Raw genomic sequence first — 20,315 nt, forward strand, 5'->3', positions numbered from 1 at the left:
AAAGATACACATTACAAATACACATAATATACAAATAAAATAAACAGTGTTTTATTTTCAGGTAGTCTACAATAGGTGTATTTAGCAGGAGCATTCAAGAAATTGAATGAACAAATATAAAAATAAAACCCTGTATAGATTGATTCCTATTAAAGCAACTGTATTAAAGTTTTTCAGACAAGAGTAGTGAGTGATTTTTCTCTTTGTGTTTGGTGTTTTATTAACATTAAAGGAATAATTCACCCCAAAATTAAAATAGGCTAGTGTTTTATTTTTATACCTTCATTTAATCACTCAAAAGTTGTTTTAAACCTGAATGAGTTTCTTCTGCTGAAAATAAATGCTATTTTGAAGAAGGTGAAAAGCCAAACAGTTGCTGGTCTACAGTGACTTCCATAGTATTTTTTTCTACTGTTAAAGTCAATGTGAACCAGCAACTGTTTGGTTATCCACATTCTTCAAAATATCTTCTTTTGTGTTCAGCACAAGAAAGAAATTAATACAGGTTTGGGACAACATGTGAGTGAGTAAATAATGACAGAATTACAATTTTAGGGTGAACTATCCCTTTAATGACAGTCGGCAGCATGTTTAGTACTGTCCCTTTAAGACCTGCACGCATCTACAGACACGCATCCATTTCTCTCAGCTGTTTACTTTCATTTTAGACACAACCAACTGAGTCTATACATAAACATCGTGTGTTTTGACAGTATTAGCACAAAACATAACTTAGTTCAGTAATCAAGCGCTGTTTGACGGGCTTTTTAGAGCACGCGCTTTGGGTGTATGTGCTCAGAAAAGGCGCTCCTCAGAACAGCACACAAATGAATTGTTTAACCAGTAAGTCTTTGAAGCAGATGCAGATAATGTACTTTTGGAGACTGCGATTAAGTGCGGTGTCCCGTGAGAGTAAATCTACCGCTGAGTTAACACTGATGTGAATGTATGTGGCCTTGTACAGTATATAGAGACGGCGGCGCCAGAACTGCAGCTGGTAGAATGCGCGCTGAAGTACGATACTACGATATTTCTTCAAAAAAGCAGATCGTGGAGACATTTTTATAGTCCACAATCAAAACTCGTCATATCGAACACCCCTACCCTCGGCAGAAATCGCAGACTAGGGGCACCGGACCGCAAGGGCACTTTACCGTCGGACCTCAAAGGGGCAGGGCTCGAGCCCCCCTGCCCCCCCCCCTTGTGCACGCCACTGTTCCACTGTGACCTCTTTTGGACCATCTGAAGGCACAGGAAATGCATGATTACAAGAATGAATTATTAGAGTAACATTAAAAATTATTTGAGCAGATGATTTATTCTGGTTGTTTTTTCTTCATCTGTTTACATAAAATACAAAACTTACATTTCACATCGATTATAATGATATTTGATTCCTCTTTTCCAAGCTTGTTTTTAGCTTCACAGTAATATTCTCCACTGTCTTCTGGTTTCACTTTAATTAGTTTCAAGTCAGACATTTGTTGAGAGTTTTCTATTTTTAATTCTTTTTTTTTTTTTTGAACCATGTGAAGCTGACATCAGGGCGACCTCTGCTGGTGCAGGAGAGAGTGACAGAATCTCCCTCCTTTACATCCTCAGACCTCACTGTTGCTTTGGTCTCTTTAGGTGCATCTAGATAAGAAAAAGAGATGAAGTGGACAGCTGGAGTGAATAATGCTCAGTCAGTGACTGTGTACACTAAATATACAGTGTTTGTTCATAAACACATGATGTACACACTCACGTTCCACAGACAGTGTGATGTTCTTGATCTGCCAGCTATCCTCACTCTTCCCTGGGCGACAAGACAGAGTCCTGTTGTCGTCCTTCCATGTCGCTTTGAGCTTCAATTTGGTGACCTTTCTGCCTTCTTTTCCCACTTCAGTCTCTATAAATCATTTGACAAGGAGGATGTCCATTCTTGCTTTTGTTCTGATGTATGGACGAGCCACTCAGGATAAAAATCCCAGATGTAGAACAGCGAACAGTGACTCTTTGAGTGGATTCTTCAGCTCTGATTGTTCAATGTGCACCTCACAATGATTCTCTGAAAAGAATATAGAGTGAGAACAGGTGATCCAGAACCTTTAAATTTTTTCCAGCAAAGAAATATATTGAAATCTTGCAATTTCAGGTTCTGAGAAAAGAAGTCAGAATTGTGAGATATAAAACTCACAGTTCTGAAAAGAAAAGCACAATTTCTGATAAATAAATGTTCTAACTGTGAGATAAAGTCAGAACTGTGACTTAAAAAGTCACAATTGTTTAATTCCTGTTATTCTGTAACAGAGTTTGACTTTTTTTTTTTTTTTTTTACCACTACTGCAAGTGTATGTGGCATAATTCAGACTTTTCTTCTCAGAATTCTGAGTTTATATCTTGCAACTCAGAATTGTAAGAATAAAAGACAGATTTGTGAAATATATCGTAAACTCAGAAATCAAGAAGCAATTACAGTTACCTTTTTTTTTGCAATTATCTTTTTAATTTATACTATTCCATAGCAGAAATAAGCTTCCATAATTATCAAAACTATAATCAAAAAATGAAAATGAATCATTTGCTCACCCTCGTGTTTTTCAGGTTTTTAAATCTAGTTTGAGCGACAAATGGAGCTCAAGCGTAGTTCAGGCAGACCACGGCGTGACTGCAGCATCAGCTGATGCTCAGCTGATTGTAACTCCTCTCACTACAATTAATAAGATGTATAAGTTCATCCGTACTCACACTTGCCATAGTCGCCAGTTGCCATAGTTGCCAGTTGTATTACTCTACTTGGAATATACAACTATTGCATATAAAATATCTGGCAATTGCTTAGGCTTCAGGGGGGTTCAAACCTCAGTGAGGTTTGCCTGTGGATAGCTCAGAATCTGAACCCTTCAGAGCGAAGCCTGCCGCCAAATACAAAGTTCAGGACCTCTACATTATTCTGACTCGAACAGAGGCTCGAGGACCTTTGCTGATCCAGGGGCGCGGGAAGTGAGGGTGCTGCAGCACCCCCTGTTTTTTTCTGTGGGCAACTGTTTAATTGTTGGGAATATTAAAAAAAAAAAAATTTTACATTTACATGAACTCCACCCACAAATGTATGATTGGGATAGTCAAATTTGCAAAAGACGGTCGTTAATTGTCAGATTTAGTGGTGCAGATGGTACAGTTTGTGTTGCACTTCTTTTGACACGATCGACCAGGGTTCGAATCTGCCTTTTGGCGAACTTTTTTTCTCCCTTTTTAAATTTCAAATCACATCAGAAAAGCATTTATTTTTTAATAAAAATGAAGGAAATAATCAAAAAGTTATAGTATCGGGTAGGGTTAGGGTAGGTGTAGGGAGGGCTTTTGTCCCAATAAGGTGGCATCCATTTAATAATTAGAAATAAAATAAAAAAATTACACTCAATAAGTTATTGCATACTATTTTATAATGTATTACAATGCAGAAGTGCAGATAATTACCACTATTTTTGCAATAAGTAATGTTTTTCTCTAATAATGTTTTTCGCCATTTTTTTATTTTATTTTAACATAGAATAAATAGAATCTAAAGCTATTTGCACTGTGTAAATAACATATCACTAAAGAATACTGCTATTTTCACTTTGTGTAAATAGCCTCTAGCAACCCCCAATGTGTTTATTACCATGAATAAGAGGATACTGTAATCTAACAATTTACTGAATGACCAAACCACATTGAATGTAGGCCTACGTATTATTTCTAAGATTTCTACTTTTAAGGAAATAGAAAGAACGCTGTATTTTTAAGATAATTAACACTGTTTGTTGATAATGTGGCTTTATATATGGTCACACACTAATAGTCCAGCATCAAAGAACTCCAAAGGTGATCTCGCATTAAAAAGCTTCAAGAGATCATCATCATAGCACACAACAAGACAGACATTGAAAAAAAAAAAAAATTGATGATCAAAACATATTCAAACACCAGCGAAGAGATGGAATCATCCCACATTTTCATGCAGACATTGTGGACTTATAGAAGTGCAAAGCTGAATAAACAGCCGAAGTTGCAGAACAGGCGAGCGCTAAAGCTCATTCGCAAAGCAGAATAGTTGAAGAAGAGCACTACAATCAAAGGTGGTGTCTACAACTATATGGAGTTCCAGAAACAGAAACTAAAAACTTTAAGATCAAAGTGACGGAAACCTGCTAAGGAGTGGTGTCTGAACTTGTGGAAACAAATGAGTGAGGTGGAGGATGTAGTTCACAGATTAGGCAAGCCAGTGTCCTGTCCAGTGAGGCCCGTTATCATTTATGATTTGCTTGTGTTGGGAGAGAGTGCAAAAACAATGACTTCCCCAAAGAACACAAACAACATCTGATAGTTTCTTAGGCAAGTACACTGTACACATACTGTAAAAATAACATGCAACTGAAAGATCCATATCTATGCAATTAGGATATCTGGCAAAGAATGAGGAACTTTGAAAAAAAATAAATAAAATAAAATAAAATAATAATAATAATAATAATAAATTCTTCAATAAGAACCATTAGTAATAATTTCAATCTGATGTGTTTAAAAAAATTTAAAAAAAAGAAAAAAAGTCATTTGAAGAACTTAAAGAATGTGTTAATATATTAAATAATACATTTCCAGGGAGTGATGGGTTGACTTGAGAGTTATATAAAACGTTATGAAGAATATTTTGTTACCTTCTATATCATTTTCTAGAAAAATATGGCCTTGATGATTTGACTGAGTGCCAGTCTGGGTTTATGAGGTTTGTCACACATCCAGTGTAATATTAGTTCTGGATTTAATTGACTGTCATGATTTGGTTTTGGATCCTTCTCTTATTTTGTTTTTAGACTTCCAAAAACCTTCGATACTATTAGTGATCATTTCATTTGTAAATTGTGGGATTCAGCTTAGGTGCATTTAGTTATTTGTGGGTAAAATATCCTTAAATTCAAAAGCAGTCCGTATAGAAATTAATTTAAATTCATTTAGGGGTATGATAACAAAGAAATTTGATTCTTGGCTGGCGGGAGAGTTGCATCTTATTAGTTCATGGATTATCCTAAATCATAATTTGTCTCACTGGATAAATTATTATATAATATTATATTTAAAAATCAAGAAAATCAAAAATGAGGTCCTAAGAAATAATATTAATGATGGGGGTTTTGGAATTATTGAACTTACTTTATTCAACCAAGTTGTCGAAGTTAAAAAAAAAAAAGCTTCCAAAGTGAAACAATTACTAGGTACAACCATGAGGGGTCACGCTTATTTCTATTTTTATCAGTAGTCACCACAAGTGCAGAACACAGAAATAGAGTGCAGAAAGATTATGGCAGATTAGATTCAAATCAGTATTGTGATGATAAAGCTCTGAAAAATAACATTCTTGCTAGAACTAATGTGATCTTAATTCTTGCCTTTTTGTAGTCAGTGGTTAGTTTGTGGTTAAACTGAAGGGAAGAAGCACATACAAATGTATTGCGACCTTTGTCTTTGTATTTCCTGTATGCTTACTGTAAGCATGTGGTGTTGCACACTGAATTGAACTTTTGACTACTTTGTAAAAAGATGTGCAGTGTGTCAAGGAAATGAAAGGCTAAATGAATGTGGTCATGACCATGTAAGACATTGAAAGAGAACAAGAAAAGGAAACAGAACTGATCTTTAATTGTTTTTTTAAAAAATAGCAAAAGTGTACCATTGCCCTTAAGTACATCTAAACAACATTCTTATGATAAATCAACTCTATACAGACTTTTAATGCACATACAAAGTTGCAAACGTGTCACCTTTTGGCAATAATAGACATTTTGAATCCAAAATATGTTATTTGTGTAAATCTGATGATAATTTTTATTGCACGGTACGATAGTATTATTATATATATATATATATATATATATATATATATATATATATATATATATATATATATATTTTTTTTTTTTTACTGGTTTAATCAATTTTAATAATGAAATAAAATTATGTAATAATAATAATAATAATCATTATTGTTATTATTATTATTATTATTATTGTATGGTCATACTGAATGGGTTCCATAAAAACAATAATGTGGCCTAAAAGAAAGTCTTGCTAAAATCGACTGTAAATCCACATTTGAAGCTGAAAAAGAAAAAAAAAAAAAAAGGGGGGGCACATGAATTTGCATCCCTGATGAGCATTTATGATATACCATTAAAAATGAACTGCACTGAAATCTAATTTTAAAGGGATATTAATCAACTGAATAATGAAAATGAAGAGTGTTATTATTTTTAAATGAATATATTGCTGATAGTTTAAATGCTATATAGTCCATTTAGGTATCAGTCCAAATGGATTGTAAAGATCATGATTTAAGTTTATATGTTAAGTACTGCTCAATCTACTGTCCCTCTCCTGTTACCATAGCAACCACTTTCTCAGCATCAGCACCCATATCGTCAATAGCAGTGTTGAGCGCCTGCAGCATAACGGTGAAAGATCGGCTGACGGATCTGGCGTGTCTCGGCATGGCGAGTTCCACAAGTCTGGTGGTTGCAGTGCTGGTTTCTTTCTCGGCTTCCGCGAGTCGTCTTTTAACTTCACTCTTGCTGACCTCCACAGAGAGAGCGCAGGTCCGCAGGGCCTTCAGCCTGGCTGGGTTGAGACCCCTCTGCCTCGCCAGACGCTCAAGAGACTCGTCGTCCAAGCAAAGCGAGATCTGAGCCTTGGTTATAATCCGTACACCCACAGTAGCATCCACCATGGAGGCCACCAAAGGTACGGGAATGGCAGAAACGCCTCCTGATAATGAGGCGGCAGCCCACACCAGTGCCTTGAAAGCATCTTTCTTCTGAGTGACCAGGGAGTTGGAGAATGTAGGAAGTGCTAGAAGAAGAGCATGTGCTCTGATCTCTGGAAGGTCACCTCGCATGACCTCTAAAAACTTTAGAAAGTCCAGTTTCTCCAAAGCTGAAGGTTGTACCAGAAACACCTTTGGCAGAGGAACACCTTCTGTCTTGAGCACCTCTAAGCTTACCGTCTTCTTCGCCTCCAGTGTTTTCTCTGTATCCTTCATGGATGATAGTAAGACGAAGTAAACTGTCTCTTTCTGCAGCGACCTAACTTCCCTCCACAACGCCACACTGTTAACATTAGGTTTCTCTGTGAATGCAATAATGATAGAGTTGTATCTCGTAACTTTGAATCGCTCTACATAATCTTCAGCCTCAAAAGATGTATCGCTAGAAATGGATGGCAGATCCCAGAGGCGAAAGTCAGGATGCTTGGGGTTGGGGAATACGGCTAGTTCCTCTGGGGCAGCAGATGATGGAGAGCGGGCTGCTCCTTCATCTTCTTGGCTCAGACCTCGAAGGGAGTTGATGAAAGTGGCTTTTTCTGTATTTCTGTCCCCAATGATTGCAATGTTGATTCTGCTTATCAGCATGTCCTCCAATGCATCTTTTATATCTGAAATGTTGTTCTTCTCTATGGATTCCTTTAGAGTTTCCAGCAGGTTAAGACTCTTCAACACATCAGCCATGTTTGGTAGATGATAACTAATCTACAAATACAAATACACATATTTTAAAGTGTTTGAAAGCAGTATTGGTACCTGTAAGAATTTATACTTTCATTCAGCAAAGATGCATTAAATTGATCAAAAGTGACAGTAAAGACATTTATAATGTTACAAAAATTTCCATTTGTAGATAAATGCTGTTCTTTTGAACTTTATATTAATCAAAAATCCTGAAGACAAAACATGTATCACCATTTTCAACATTGATAATAATAAGAAACGTTTCTTAAGTAGCAAATCAGCCATATTAGAATAATTTCTGAAGGATCATGTGATGGACACTGCTGAAAACTCAGCACTGCATCACAGAAATAAATAGAATAGAATATTTTTCAAATAGAAAATAGTTAATTTTAATTGTAATAATATTACACTGTTTTACTATATATATTTGATCAAATAAATATTAGAGACATAAAAGACTTTTTTCACAAATAATATTTTACTTATATTTTAACTTTTTTTTTGAAATAATGAATAAAGTATCAAATTAATTAATTAATTAATTTTAATTATATTTCAAATCATAAAACATCCCAATTTTTATTATGCAAATAATTAAATATGAATTATATATATTATAAAATATTTTACTATTTTATTTCATGTATTTTCACATTTTACAACAGACAGACATACATATAAAATCTAACTATACAAGTAGAGCAGTATTTATCCAGGGTCATGATAGTTGCATTTAAACGTTATATACTGGGCAGTCAAATACATGTTTAGAGCAAGAAATATATTTTGAATTTCAAAACCAGCATGTCAAGCACAATACTACTAGCAAACTGAAGGTGAGAATAAGTTACTTACACATTTCTTTCCATAAATAGTAACAACGAACCTTAATTTGTTACTGTAAGTAGGAGTAACGTAACAACGAGAAGATAAAATAAGAACTTTGATGTGGTTTTCACTACATCCATCCTACCACGTACCTTCTTTCAGATCATTCAGGATGACAGCAAGTGTGGTGGACCACAGAAAAATGGTTGAAAATATCAAACCACACAAGACAACTGAGACACTGACACTCTCACAGGCTATTTAAAAATTCCCTGTAGTGTGTGGAACATTCTAATCCTGTTATCCAAGACCTAATCCTGCTCATACACACGTCATCCCAGAGGAGCAACGAGCACGGGATTTACAGTTCTTGAGGAATCACCTTTTAGACAGATCTCAAGTATTTGAATTACTTTTCAGTGTTAGACCAACAGTATTCCCTTAAATGGAGTAAGTCTGAACATACAATGTCATATAGTACAATGCTGTCAATATGTTAAAAGTTTGCGGGTTGCCAACATGCATCGCAGCATATGTGAATTAAACATTTACTGTTTCAGGTCTTGCTGACTTTATTCATGCTGTTCGTGTTGCTTGCGTCTTCACAGTTAGTTATATTTGTTTTGTAGATGAAGCGTTATGACCTATGTGTGACTCTGTGAAATTATTGCAACACAGCATTGCTTTGCAAGATGTCAGTTGCAAAAACTGCAGATGTCACTTTAGGTCAAGTGTCATTTGAAAGAAGAATCAGAAACTATCCTTGATTGCCAAATCACCAAAGCCCTATACTGTATGCTGACAAATAACAATAAACAAATTAAATGCTGAATTATTTATGAATTTGACACTTTTGTACCAATAAAAGCAATGAAGCTGAAGGTAACTATCAGAAACTTTATTTAATTTACTCAAATTAATTTGCAACAGTTTCAGAAAGTTTGGAAACTTCCTTAAATACAATAAAAAGGTCATTGCACACCGAGTCTGAAATTTTCACACGTAAAAAAATAAATACGACCTCACGTGTCAATTACGTTTACACATTGCCTCCGAAAATTTCATCCGTCATAAAAAAACTAAAAAAAATCAGATCAGGTTAAATTTTCTGTGTTTTGGCATCCATAGCAAGCGTTTTGATAGGAAAGGATGACGAATAGCCTACGAAAAAATAAAATAAAATGACAAAACGCATATGAAAATTTCGGACTCGGTGTGCAAGGACCTTAATACAAACAAAAAAAATAATGTTTTCAAACAGTTTAAAAAAAATAAACACATGTTCGAGAATAATCTAATGAAATTTCAACTATTAATGCTAGACACATAAAAGCTCAAAAATAATATATTCTACACTTCTTAAGCATCTGAACTTAACATAGGCTTTAAAAATGATCTTACAAATTGTAATATTGTTGGGTGTAGTTCCTTAACTTTTCAACTCCAGTGAGTTAGAATAAATTTCCTCCTCTCCCTCCATCTGGTCTTGTGTTTCAATCTGATCATCTCCATCCTGAAGGACTTCCCTTTCCTTCCCATCTCCTCTCTTGTCCCTCTTGATCTCAGCGTAGTCTGTGTCTGTAGGTTCTTTCTCTCCCTCCTCAGGCATTCTGTCCTTTAAAAGGGAGTAGTCGATGCTGGCATAATCGACCTCTTTTGCATCCATCCCGACTGCCCCCTCCTCCTCTGCCCTGTCTGTCAGTCCAGCCATGTGTGGGTTCCCACCATTAAGCTGTACATGAAGAGGTGTTTCCTCATTGCTTCCAGTCTGAGCTACATCTGTCTGCACCATCTGATACATACAAAACATATCTTTATTCTTTTGACATTCATTTATGGCAGGGGAGTCATTAGAAGGTTCTGTCAAAATCTGTGCAATATTTGGATATTCTGTGTTTTGCGTCATTCACATAAGTTTTACTTTAAGTTAATATTATTAAATTACTATTATACACATAATTGTGAGCCCCATCATTGATGCAACATGTCATATAATATAGAGTTATATCAACTATTTTTTAATGGCTCTTGCTTTTGAGAAACAAAAAATCAAGGATATTTCGAACGACATTAGGTGGAGTAAACAAGACACAATTTTTGTTTAATAAAAGATGGGTAAAGTAATGCAATCCTCCAGAGTGACATTATGACACAATGGTCTATGATGTTTTCATATGAGAGTCTGTTGAAACTAAAAGTGATAGTTTTACAAAATGTGAATATTATACTATATACACCGTATTGGTTCCTATGTTCATATTCAATCATGGATATTGGTTTTGTCTTGCCTCCAAATTGACTTCGGTGTCCGGATTTGCAGTTGGCACTTTGTGTTTTTTGCCTCTGTTGAGAAAAAGATTTTCAGCTGATGAAGCAGACAAATAAACGCTATAAATTATTAGGACAAATGTGGTTTGATGAACTTTTTGGCACCTTTTAGGAGAAGGAAGTAAATGATAGGCCTACCTGAGGCAAGACACCCAACAACACAAAACCACTGAGAAGATGAACGCTGAACATGCCATTCCCGCCACGAATGTGAGTATCTTTGAGATGTCCAAATTCTTAAAGAATTCTTTTACACCTTGAATTTAAACAGAATTGTTAGTAATATCTATAAACGTATATAAAGAAAATACCTATTGTTCAGAGCTGGGAGTATTAGATTTGGCCAAGACATGTTCCTGGAATCTTCTGTTTGTCCTGGAACAACATTTAATCCAATATCTAACCATAAATTGCCTCTAAAATCTGAGAAAAATTATAGTTTAATAAGAATATTGTTCAGTCCTCAATCCCAGCCCTAATCCTAAATTTAACCATCACTCTAAATCTGATTGGTTGAGAGCAGCGTTGTTCCGCAACAATGTCAAACAAGAAAAATGTCCTAATTGACGAAATCATAATCACCCTGAAATAAACATGCAGTTTCTGTAGTATGTAAATGTTCAGTACTACCTGTAATATTTCTGGTGTCATTCTGTGGCATGTTTTCACTTCCAGAACCGACGGACTCGTTCACTTTCGATTCATTTGTATCACCTGGCATGTGATGAATTTGATATTATAATTAGTAAAGACATATTTTGACTTTAGTGATGTCTCCTGCAAACATGCAATGAACTTCTGATGTTTGAAGGATCTATGTGTTGCAATTCAGTATTTCAACAGTTGTTGATACATTTTCATTTTGTAATTTATAATGTTGTAAGACTGTGACATTGTTAGGTTATCAATGGAATCTGGTTCTACTTACGAATGACACTGATAGTGAAGTATGTATTCAGTGTCTTGTTCCTATATGTCCTCATACAGATGTAAACCCCAGCATGCTCCTGTGTCACATTGGTTATCGTTAAAGATTCAGCAGACGTTTGGTTCATGAATGTATCTGTGGTTCCGCTGAAACTCCATACAGGGTCAGATGACGGTGGGTGACTCTCAACAGTGCAGCTCAGGCTGAGAGTGTCACCTTCCTGCACTTTGCCATTACCCAGAATTTCAAGAGTCTTTACATCTGAAAATGAGAAACTGTATTAGTTTTGACAGCACATTCACTTTTTTGAATTTTTTGAATTCTACTTTTTAATCATCACAGAACATCCAAATAGTAGATGAAAGAAGCTTGTTCTCAACAGTAATAGCTGTGCTCTTCTGAACTGAACATTTTGTTGTATTTCTGAATTTTTGTTTTATGTAATATTCTAGGGGCAGTTGTAGTAGTTAAAATGTAGATTTGTAAACTCACACATGACTTCAAGGGTCCTTCTTGTACTGATGTTTTTGCTTCCGTAGCTCACGTCACATCGTGCAGTGGCATTGTGCAGGTCAGAGGTCAGAGTTAAGGTCAAAGTCGAGAGGTAAAGGCTTTTGGAGGTGGTCAGAGTGATGTTGTCCTTTAGATCAGTGATGTGTCCCCCTCTTGTCCAGATCCACCATGTTATTTCAGGAGGAGCTTCAGGACAAGGAAAAGGAGCTGAACATGTCAGATTGGCCTCCTCTCCTTCACTGAGAAGAGGAATGTTCATTTTAGGCTCGTCTGCAAATAGAGGTACACAACAAATGTTAGACATTTCCAACATTTACCACAGTCTAAATTACTTTTTTCTTTTTTTTTTTTTTGAGTACAGATTCAGATACAAATTATATGCATATTGTATTGAGATTAAAAGAATAGCTAGTGTGGCTAACAACACACCCATCTGTTAAAGTATCTTTATGTAAATTTTTTTTTATTTTTACTATGAAATCAGTGTGAGATGAACATATTTTTGAAACAATAGAGAAACTGAAAGAGAACATCAAACTAGAGAAAAAAGCAGGGTATTTTAAACTGTGCTAAACCCAAGTAATTACCTTGAATGATGATTTTGAGTGTGGGTTTATATGTGTTTCTCTGTGAATGTGACCCCTCCACTCTGAATGAATATTCCATTTGATCTTCTGCCTTTATGTCTTTCATGATGATGCTGCAGTTGTTTTTGGTCAGATCAGGTTCAAGCATCTCAATCTGTCCTTTTTACTCTCATTCTCTCCCAATTTGTTTTCAGTATTTGTACTCACTTTTGCCTTGAAGACTTCATTCTTACATTGACCGTTTTTACACGCAAACCACTTAACATAATTAATAGGTTCTGCTGTATTTGGGTAAGTGAAGGTGCATGAAATGAGAGCACATACTCCTGAAACTGCAGTAACTTCTGGTGGGTCAAAGGTGATGTTCCAGTCTTCGTTTTCTTGACCTTGAATAAAACAAGCAGATCCTTTTATTTATTTATTTTTTACATATTTAAAATAAATATTTGAAGTTAAATGTAAAATATTATAAAATCGCAATATAAGATTTATACCTGTACACAACATATTTAATATCAAACTAAAGAGGATTGTACAACATAAGATGATCTGCATTTTAAATGTGTTCCACAAATCTGCACAGAAAAAACAACATTACTTCAGCATTTAGCATTTTTAAACAAACTAGACATTGCCTACTCTAGAACATATGGATATGGCACTAAAGAGAGCTTCTTACTTTTCAACCCCTTCACAATGTTCTCAGAAGTGTTAGAAGAAGAAGCATACAAGTAACAATGTACAAAATGCATACTTCCTCTTATCATGTACTTCCTCTTTAAAATGCCTTCAAAATTGAGTTTGCACCAGCATGCAGCTGGGACTTTTGTGTATTTTAAAAATCAGTATAATAAACAGGATAACAGGGGAACGGGATAGCAGGACAAAAGAAAGAAAGCATCTTTGGCCATAAATACAGAGAGCACAAAGAGAAGAAAAAATGTCTAAGATTTATTTTTTTATTATTTTTTTTAAAGAGGCAAAGGAACTGATTCGCTTTTTAAGCCTTTCCATCTAGTATTAATATGCATTTCTGGTAATTCTGGTCTTAAGTGACTAGCTCTAATACAGGCGTAAATCGAGTATAAAGTGGTTTGTGAACAGATCACACATTGCATTTGGGCTGGTCCCAATGGCCACACTTTGTAGTCTTTGCATTCGTCTCTTTGTCTACTTACATGACGTATTTCCTTTATTTGGTTCAAGTGGGTGTGAGGACCACATGTGCACAGAACTTCTGAGTAACTAATGGGACACACTCACAACATAGAGTGGTATAAAAGCAAGTAAAGCTTTTACAGAGCGTTATTTACACATTTTGTTCATTTAATTCTTTGCACTTAAAAAAAAAAACAAAGAAACTTCTAAATATCTGCTCTAGTCCCTATGACACAGTTTAAATGTGGTGCTTTTATTTAAGTGATAAAAAGCAGCTGCAAATGTTTTATAAAATACACACACTCATATCTGTCCCAAAAATTGTTAAAGACTTTATGTTTTACACAAATTATATGCAATATGTAATTAAGTTAATTTACGCTGTAAAGTTTTCCTCAAAATCTTGTGATTTCAGGGCACGTGTGGATTTAGTGTGTGTTGACGGCACTGAGCTTTGCCATTTTTCAGACCTGGGGCAGTCTTGAGCACTTACTTCCTGTTACATGTACATGCTCTCGAGTTGCCATGACCACTAGTGTGGGTGTTGGGACCACAGATATGTATATACTTATCTATGATTGGGACAGGCCCTTTGTAGTGAAAACGGCATCCATCCTAAATGCATCAAGGACCGAAATGAAGCTCCGCCCATTTACCTAAACGTGCTGGTCATGGGCATCAAACGAAATATAATGGTTCTTTTCATTAAACAATTTTAAGGGATTTAAGTGAATGAAGAACAAAGAAAAATGGTGAGTAATACATTTGAACTCTGAAAAATAGCTTTATTTTACTAAAGGCTTCCAGAAAAGTCAAGTAACCACGTTTATTTAATTAATTCACAATATGCACACATTCATTCTTAATCTTATACCTAATGTACCTAAAGTATTACTTGTATTTATAAATAAATAAATACAATTCTGTGTTCAACACAGCTTCTCATCTGTATGTATCATATACTGTACACCTGAGTGGTATAAAATTCACTTTAGTCCTACTAACATCCTCTAAAACACAGAAAGAATGAAATTTGAACACTTTGAAGTAATTCACACTGTTTATTTGTATTAAAAAAAATCTGAACAATAGAATAGAATTATCAATAGTATGGAATTAAGTTTCTAGATCTGTGAAGAAGTGACTTAAAATACCGTATTGTCCCGAATATAAGACGACCCTGATTATAAGACGACCCCCCTTTTTCCAGATGTACCTTTTGGAAAAAGGCTTTTTGAAAACCAAATCTTGTTTTGTTTTTTTTCTCTCTCTCTCTGTAAAACATTTTTTCTTAAATTATTTTCATATTGCATATTTTTCCTATTTTAATTTTTGTTTTGAAAGTATGGTAAATACTGGTAAAATGTACCAACAATGACATTGAAAATATACACTTTTTGATATACCATTGAAATAACAGGTAGCCCATCTGAATTATATAACATTTAAGCTATCCATCTCAATTTTCAATTTTATTAACAGTAGAAGTGAAATCTTATTGTAGTCTTCAAATCTGGGTACTGTCTTATGTTTTAAAATCACTTACAGAGGAAGTTTGTTCCCATCAGACTAACGTGACAGTCACAACATATTACATATTTCATGGCACACTCGTTTTATGCGTTTTTGGCGCCACCTATTCTTGTGGGTGTATTACTGACATGTCAAAGTCTAGACCCCGAATATAAGACGAACGCGTTTTTTCAGATGTATTTCCAAGAAAAAAACATCGTCTTATATTCGGGTCAATACGGGTAAAATAGAATATTTTAGAATTTCAGGATAATCAAAATCCAACATAATTAAAAAAAATAAAAGAATAAAATTAAACAATTAAAAAAACCTTATAAGGAGTTCCTTAAATTAAAATGATTAAATTCACTCTTTCATACAGTATGTTCTTACATATTCTCCTGGAAAAACCTCCAGTACAACTTTAGTGTATGTGTTTGTGGCCACCTCTTCATGTGTCTTGTCCTTGCTGAAAAAGATATGTAGGCAAAAAGACAGGATCAAAGCAAAGTAAATTATACTGAACGCCAGAGATTAGAATAACGATCATCTGTGTTTGTGGACAGCAGTATTCACATGCTTTCTCATCAACCAGAAACCCAATCAAACAAAGCATGCAGAACACCTTCATTTGAACAGTATATGATAGGTATGCATTTTGTTGAATGTGTTGCACATTTGAGCTTTTCAGTTATGGATGTGGTGATACCTTTTCCAAGACTCTTGGCAGCACAAAACCACAGAGAAGATGACTGCTGAAATGGATATTCCCGTCAGGCATGCTGTTATCATTTTGATGTCCACATGCAGTTGAAAAGCTGCTTTGTCTTGAATGTAAAATCAGAAGAAAATACTACTTTCAGAATATTGTTCAATCCCCAATCCTATAGTCCTAATCCTAAATTTAACCCTCACCCTAAATCTACTGAAATAAACACATATGTTTTTTGGTACATGTTTACAGTTCAAAACAACTCAGTATTACCTGTAGTTTCTATGGTGATATTCAGTGGCTTCAGCATGTTTTCACCTCCAGAACTGAAGGTTTTATTTTTCTCACCTAGAATGTGATGAACCTGGTTTTATAATTCTGTGAGGCTGTTCATCAAAGCATCAACTGTAAAACTGATTTGATTGCTTAAGGATTCAGTATGTAAGTGATGGATATTTTTAGTTCTACTTTTTGATCTTTAGATACTTTACAGAATGTCTAAAAACAGTTGTATCATCAATTCATTGTCAATACTTTTGCAACACCTAGCCTGTGATGAATGTTTGATATTATAATTACTAAAGAAATATATTGAGATTTTGAATTTCCTAAACGTTTTCAGGATCTGTTTGTCGCGATTCAATATTTCAGCTGTTGCCAACACATTTGCACATTTTCATTTTGTAATTTATAATGTTGTAAGACTGTGACATTGTTAGGTTATCAATGGAATCTGGTTCTACTTACGAATGACACTGATAGTGAAGTATGTATTCAGTGTCTTGTTCCTATATGTCCTCATACAGATGTAAACCCCAGCATGCTCCTGTGTCACATTGGTTATCGTTAAAGATTCAGCAGACGTTTGGTTCATGAATGTATCTGTGGTTCCGCTGAAACTCCATACAGGGTCAGATGACGGTGGGTGACTCTCAACAGTGCAGCTCAGGCTGAGAGTGTCACCTTCCTGCACTTTGCCATTACCCAGAATTTCAAGAGTCTTTACATCTGAAAATGAGAAACTGTATTAGTTTTGACAGCACATTCACTTTTTGAATTTTTGAATTCTACTTTTAATCATCACAGAACATCCAAATAGTAGATGAAAGAAGCTTGTTCTCAACAGTAATAGCTGTGCTCTTCTGAACTGAACATTTTGTTGTATTTCTGAATTTTTGTTTTATGTAATATTCTAGGGGCAGTTGTAGTAGTTAAAATGTAGATTTGTAAACTCACACATGACTTCAAGGGTCCTTCTTGTACTGATGTTTTTGCTTCCGTAGCTCACGTCATCGTGCAGTGGCATTGTGCAGGTCAGAGGTCAGAGTTAAGGTCAAAGTCGAGAGGTAAAGGCTTTTGGAGGTGGTCAGAGTGATGTTGTCCTTTAGATCAGTGATGTGTCCCCCTCTTGTCCTGATCCACCATGTTATTTCAGGAGGAGCTTCAGGACAAGGAAAAGGAGCTGAACATGTCAGATTGGCCTCCTCTCCTTCACTGAGAAGAGGAATGTTCATTTTAGGCTTGTCTGCAAATAGAGGTACACAACAAATGTTAGACATTTCCAACATTTACCACAGTCTAAATTACTTTTTTCTTTTTTTTTTTTTGAGTACAGATTCAGATACAAATTATATGCATATTGTATTGAGATTAAAAGAATAGCTAGTGTGGCTAACAACACACCCATCTGTTAAAGTATCTTTATGTAAATTTTTTTTAATTTTTACTATGAAATCAGTGTGAGATGAACATATTTTTGAAACAATAGAGAAACTGAAAGAGAACATCAAACTAGAGAAAAAAGCAGGGTATTTTAAACTGTGCTAAACCCAAGTAATTACCTTGAATGATGATTTTGAGTGTGGGTTTATATGTGTTTCTCTGTGAATGTGACCCCTCCACTCTGAATGAATATTCCATTTGATCTTCTGCCTTTATGTCTTTCATGATGATGCTGCAGTTGTTTTTGGTCAGATCAGGTTCAAGCATCTCAATCTGTCCTTTTTTACTCTCATTCTCTCCCAATTTGTTTTCAGTATTTGTACTCGCTTTTGCCTTGAAGATTTCATCCTTACATTGACCGTTTTTACACGCAAACCACTTAACATAATTAATAGGTTCTGCTGTATTTGGGTAAGTGAAGGTGCATGAAATGAGAGCACATACTCCTGAAACTGCAGTAACTTCTGGTGGGTCAAAGGTGATGTTCCAGTCTTCGTTTTCTTGACCTTGAATAAAACAAGCAGATCCTTTTTATTTATTTATTTTTTTTACATATTTAAAATAAATATTTGAAGTTAAATGTAAAATATTATAAAATCGCAATATAAGATTTATACCTGTACACAACATATTTAATATCAAACTAAAGAGGATTGTACAACATAAGATGATCTGCATTTTAAATGTGTTCCACAAATCTGCACAGAAAAAAAACAACATTACTTCAGCATTTAGCATTTTTAAACAAACTAGACATTGCCTACTCTAGAACATATGGATATGGCACTAAAGAGAGAGCTTCTTACTTTTCAACCCCTTCACAATGTTCTCAGAAGTGTTAGAAGAAGAAGCATACAAGTAACAATGTACAAAATGCATACTTCCTCTTATCATGTACTTCCTCTTTAAAATGCCTTCAAAATTGAGTTTGCACCAGCATGCAGCTGGGACTTTTGTGTATTTTAAAAATCAGTATAATAAACAGGATAACAGGGGAACGGGATAGCAGGACAAAAGAAAGAAAGCATCTTTGGCCATAAATACAGAGAGCACAAAGAGAAGAAAAAATGTCTAAGATTTATTTTTTTATTATTTTTTTTAAAGAGGCAAAGGAACTGATTCGCTTTTTAAGCCTTTCCATCTAGTATTAATATGCATTTCATTTTCTGGTCTTAAGTGACTAGCTCTAATACAGGCGTAAATCGAGTATAAAGTGGTTTGTGAACAGATCACACATTGCATTTGGGCTGGTCCCAATGGCCACACTTTGTAGTCTTTGCATTCGTCTCTTTGTCTACTTACATGACGTGTTTCCTTTATTTGGTTCAAGTGGGTGTGAGGACCACATGTGCACAGAACTTCTGAGTAACTAATGGGACACACTTAGAACATAGAGTTGTATGAATGCAAGTACAGTTTTTACAGAGCTTTATTTACACATTTTGTTCATTTAATTTATTCATTTATTTTTTGTTCATTTTGTTCATTTAATTTTGTTCTTTGCACTTAAAAAAAAAAAAAAAAAAACTAAATTTTTAGTTTTAGAGTGATGTTGTCCTTTAGATCAGTGATGCTTTCCCCTCTTGTCTTAATCTACCATGTTATTTCATGTTAAGTTTCAGGACCAGGGAAAGGAGCCAAACATGTCAGATTGCAACAATTTAGAAATACAAATATCTACCTCTACTGTAGGATAGATATGTGTACAGTATTTCTAAATTTAAAAGGAAAAGGTATTTCTAAAATTTAGAAATACTGTACACGTATCTATCCTACATTAGAGGTAGATATTTGTATTTCTAAATTGTTATATGAGTCATTTACAGAACCGTAAATGCACACTGCATTTCTCATAGAAATGTACCTTGCATGACACAATTATGGTAAAGTGTTTGTATTCAGAAAACTATCCCTTGCAACCAAGTTCATTTTTTTTCCTATTATGAAACCATCTGAACATAAGGATTGAAACAACAGAGAATTTAAATAACATTCATTTATTCATTTTTGAGATCTGGATTTATAATAATTAATTTTGTCTCGGCCTTTCTTGAAATTCTACATATGTCATTAATAGACCACTTTCACTAAAGTGTCCATTACTTCACCAAAAAGAAGGATATGACTGTATTTTTGCATTGCGAACATGAGCTAAGAAACAGCAGTATTAAACCCAAACATGAGCTCATTTCAGTAGCACATAAAAAAGCAGGACCTTTTTATACATTGCTAAACATAAACAGTCATTATCTTGAATACTGAATTTAACTTTGGGTTTAAATCAGGTTGATTGTAAACCAGATGGATCCAGTCTGAATGCATGTTCTCCTTGAGCTTCTGGTTTTATATCTTTTATGATAAAGCTGCAGTTGTTTGTACCCAGATCAGGATCAAGCATCTTAATCCGTCCATTATCATTTTCTTTATTTTTGTTAAAAAATGTTTTTTTTTTTTTTTTTTGTTTGTTTACACCCAATTTCATTACATGCACGCCACTGAAAG

The 20,315-nt window shown here is 34.7% G+C and overlaps 2 protein-coding genes across 2 annotated transcripts; both read right to left on the reverse strand.

The window, feature by feature from the left end:
* Window positions 1-5,953: 5,953 nt before the first annotated feature.
* On the reverse strand, window positions 5,954-7,942 carry irgq2 (immunity-related GTPase family, q2). The gene has a single exon (XM_058745164.1). The coding sequence runs from the start codon at window positions 7,520-7,522 to the stop codon at window positions 6,383-6,385; it is 1,140 nt and encodes a 379-aa protein (XP_058601147.1). The 5' UTR covers window positions 7,523-7,942; the 3' UTR covers window positions 5,954-6,382.
* A 168-nt stretch (window positions 7,943-8,110) lies between these two features.
* Window positions 8,111-18,636, reverse strand: si:dkey-24p1.7 (sialic acid-binding Ig-like lectin 16). The gene is given in 11 exon segments (XM_058799136.1): window positions 8,111-10,145; window positions 10,642-10,696; window positions 10,820-10,937; window positions 11,312-11,395; window positions 11,610-11,870; window positions 16,848-17,099; window positions 17,328-17,383; window positions 17,385-17,616; window positions 17,933-18,319; window positions 18,431-18,511; window positions 18,620-18,636. Coding segments are annotated over 10 exon segments (1,869 nt in total). The 5' UTR covers window positions 18,492-18,511; window positions 18,620-18,636; the 3' UTR covers window positions 8,111-9,782.
* Between the last annotated feature and the right edge of the window lie 1,679 nt (window positions 18,637-20,315).

This window comes from Onychostoma macrolepis, chromosome 15 (genome assembly GCF_012432095.1).
Source record: "Onychostoma macrolepis isolate SWU-2019 chromosome 15, ASM1243209v1, whole genome shotgun sequence".
Classification (NCBI taxonomy): domain Eukaryota; kingdom Metazoa; phylum Chordata; class Actinopteri; order Cypriniformes; family Cyprinidae; genus Onychostoma; species Onychostoma macrolepis.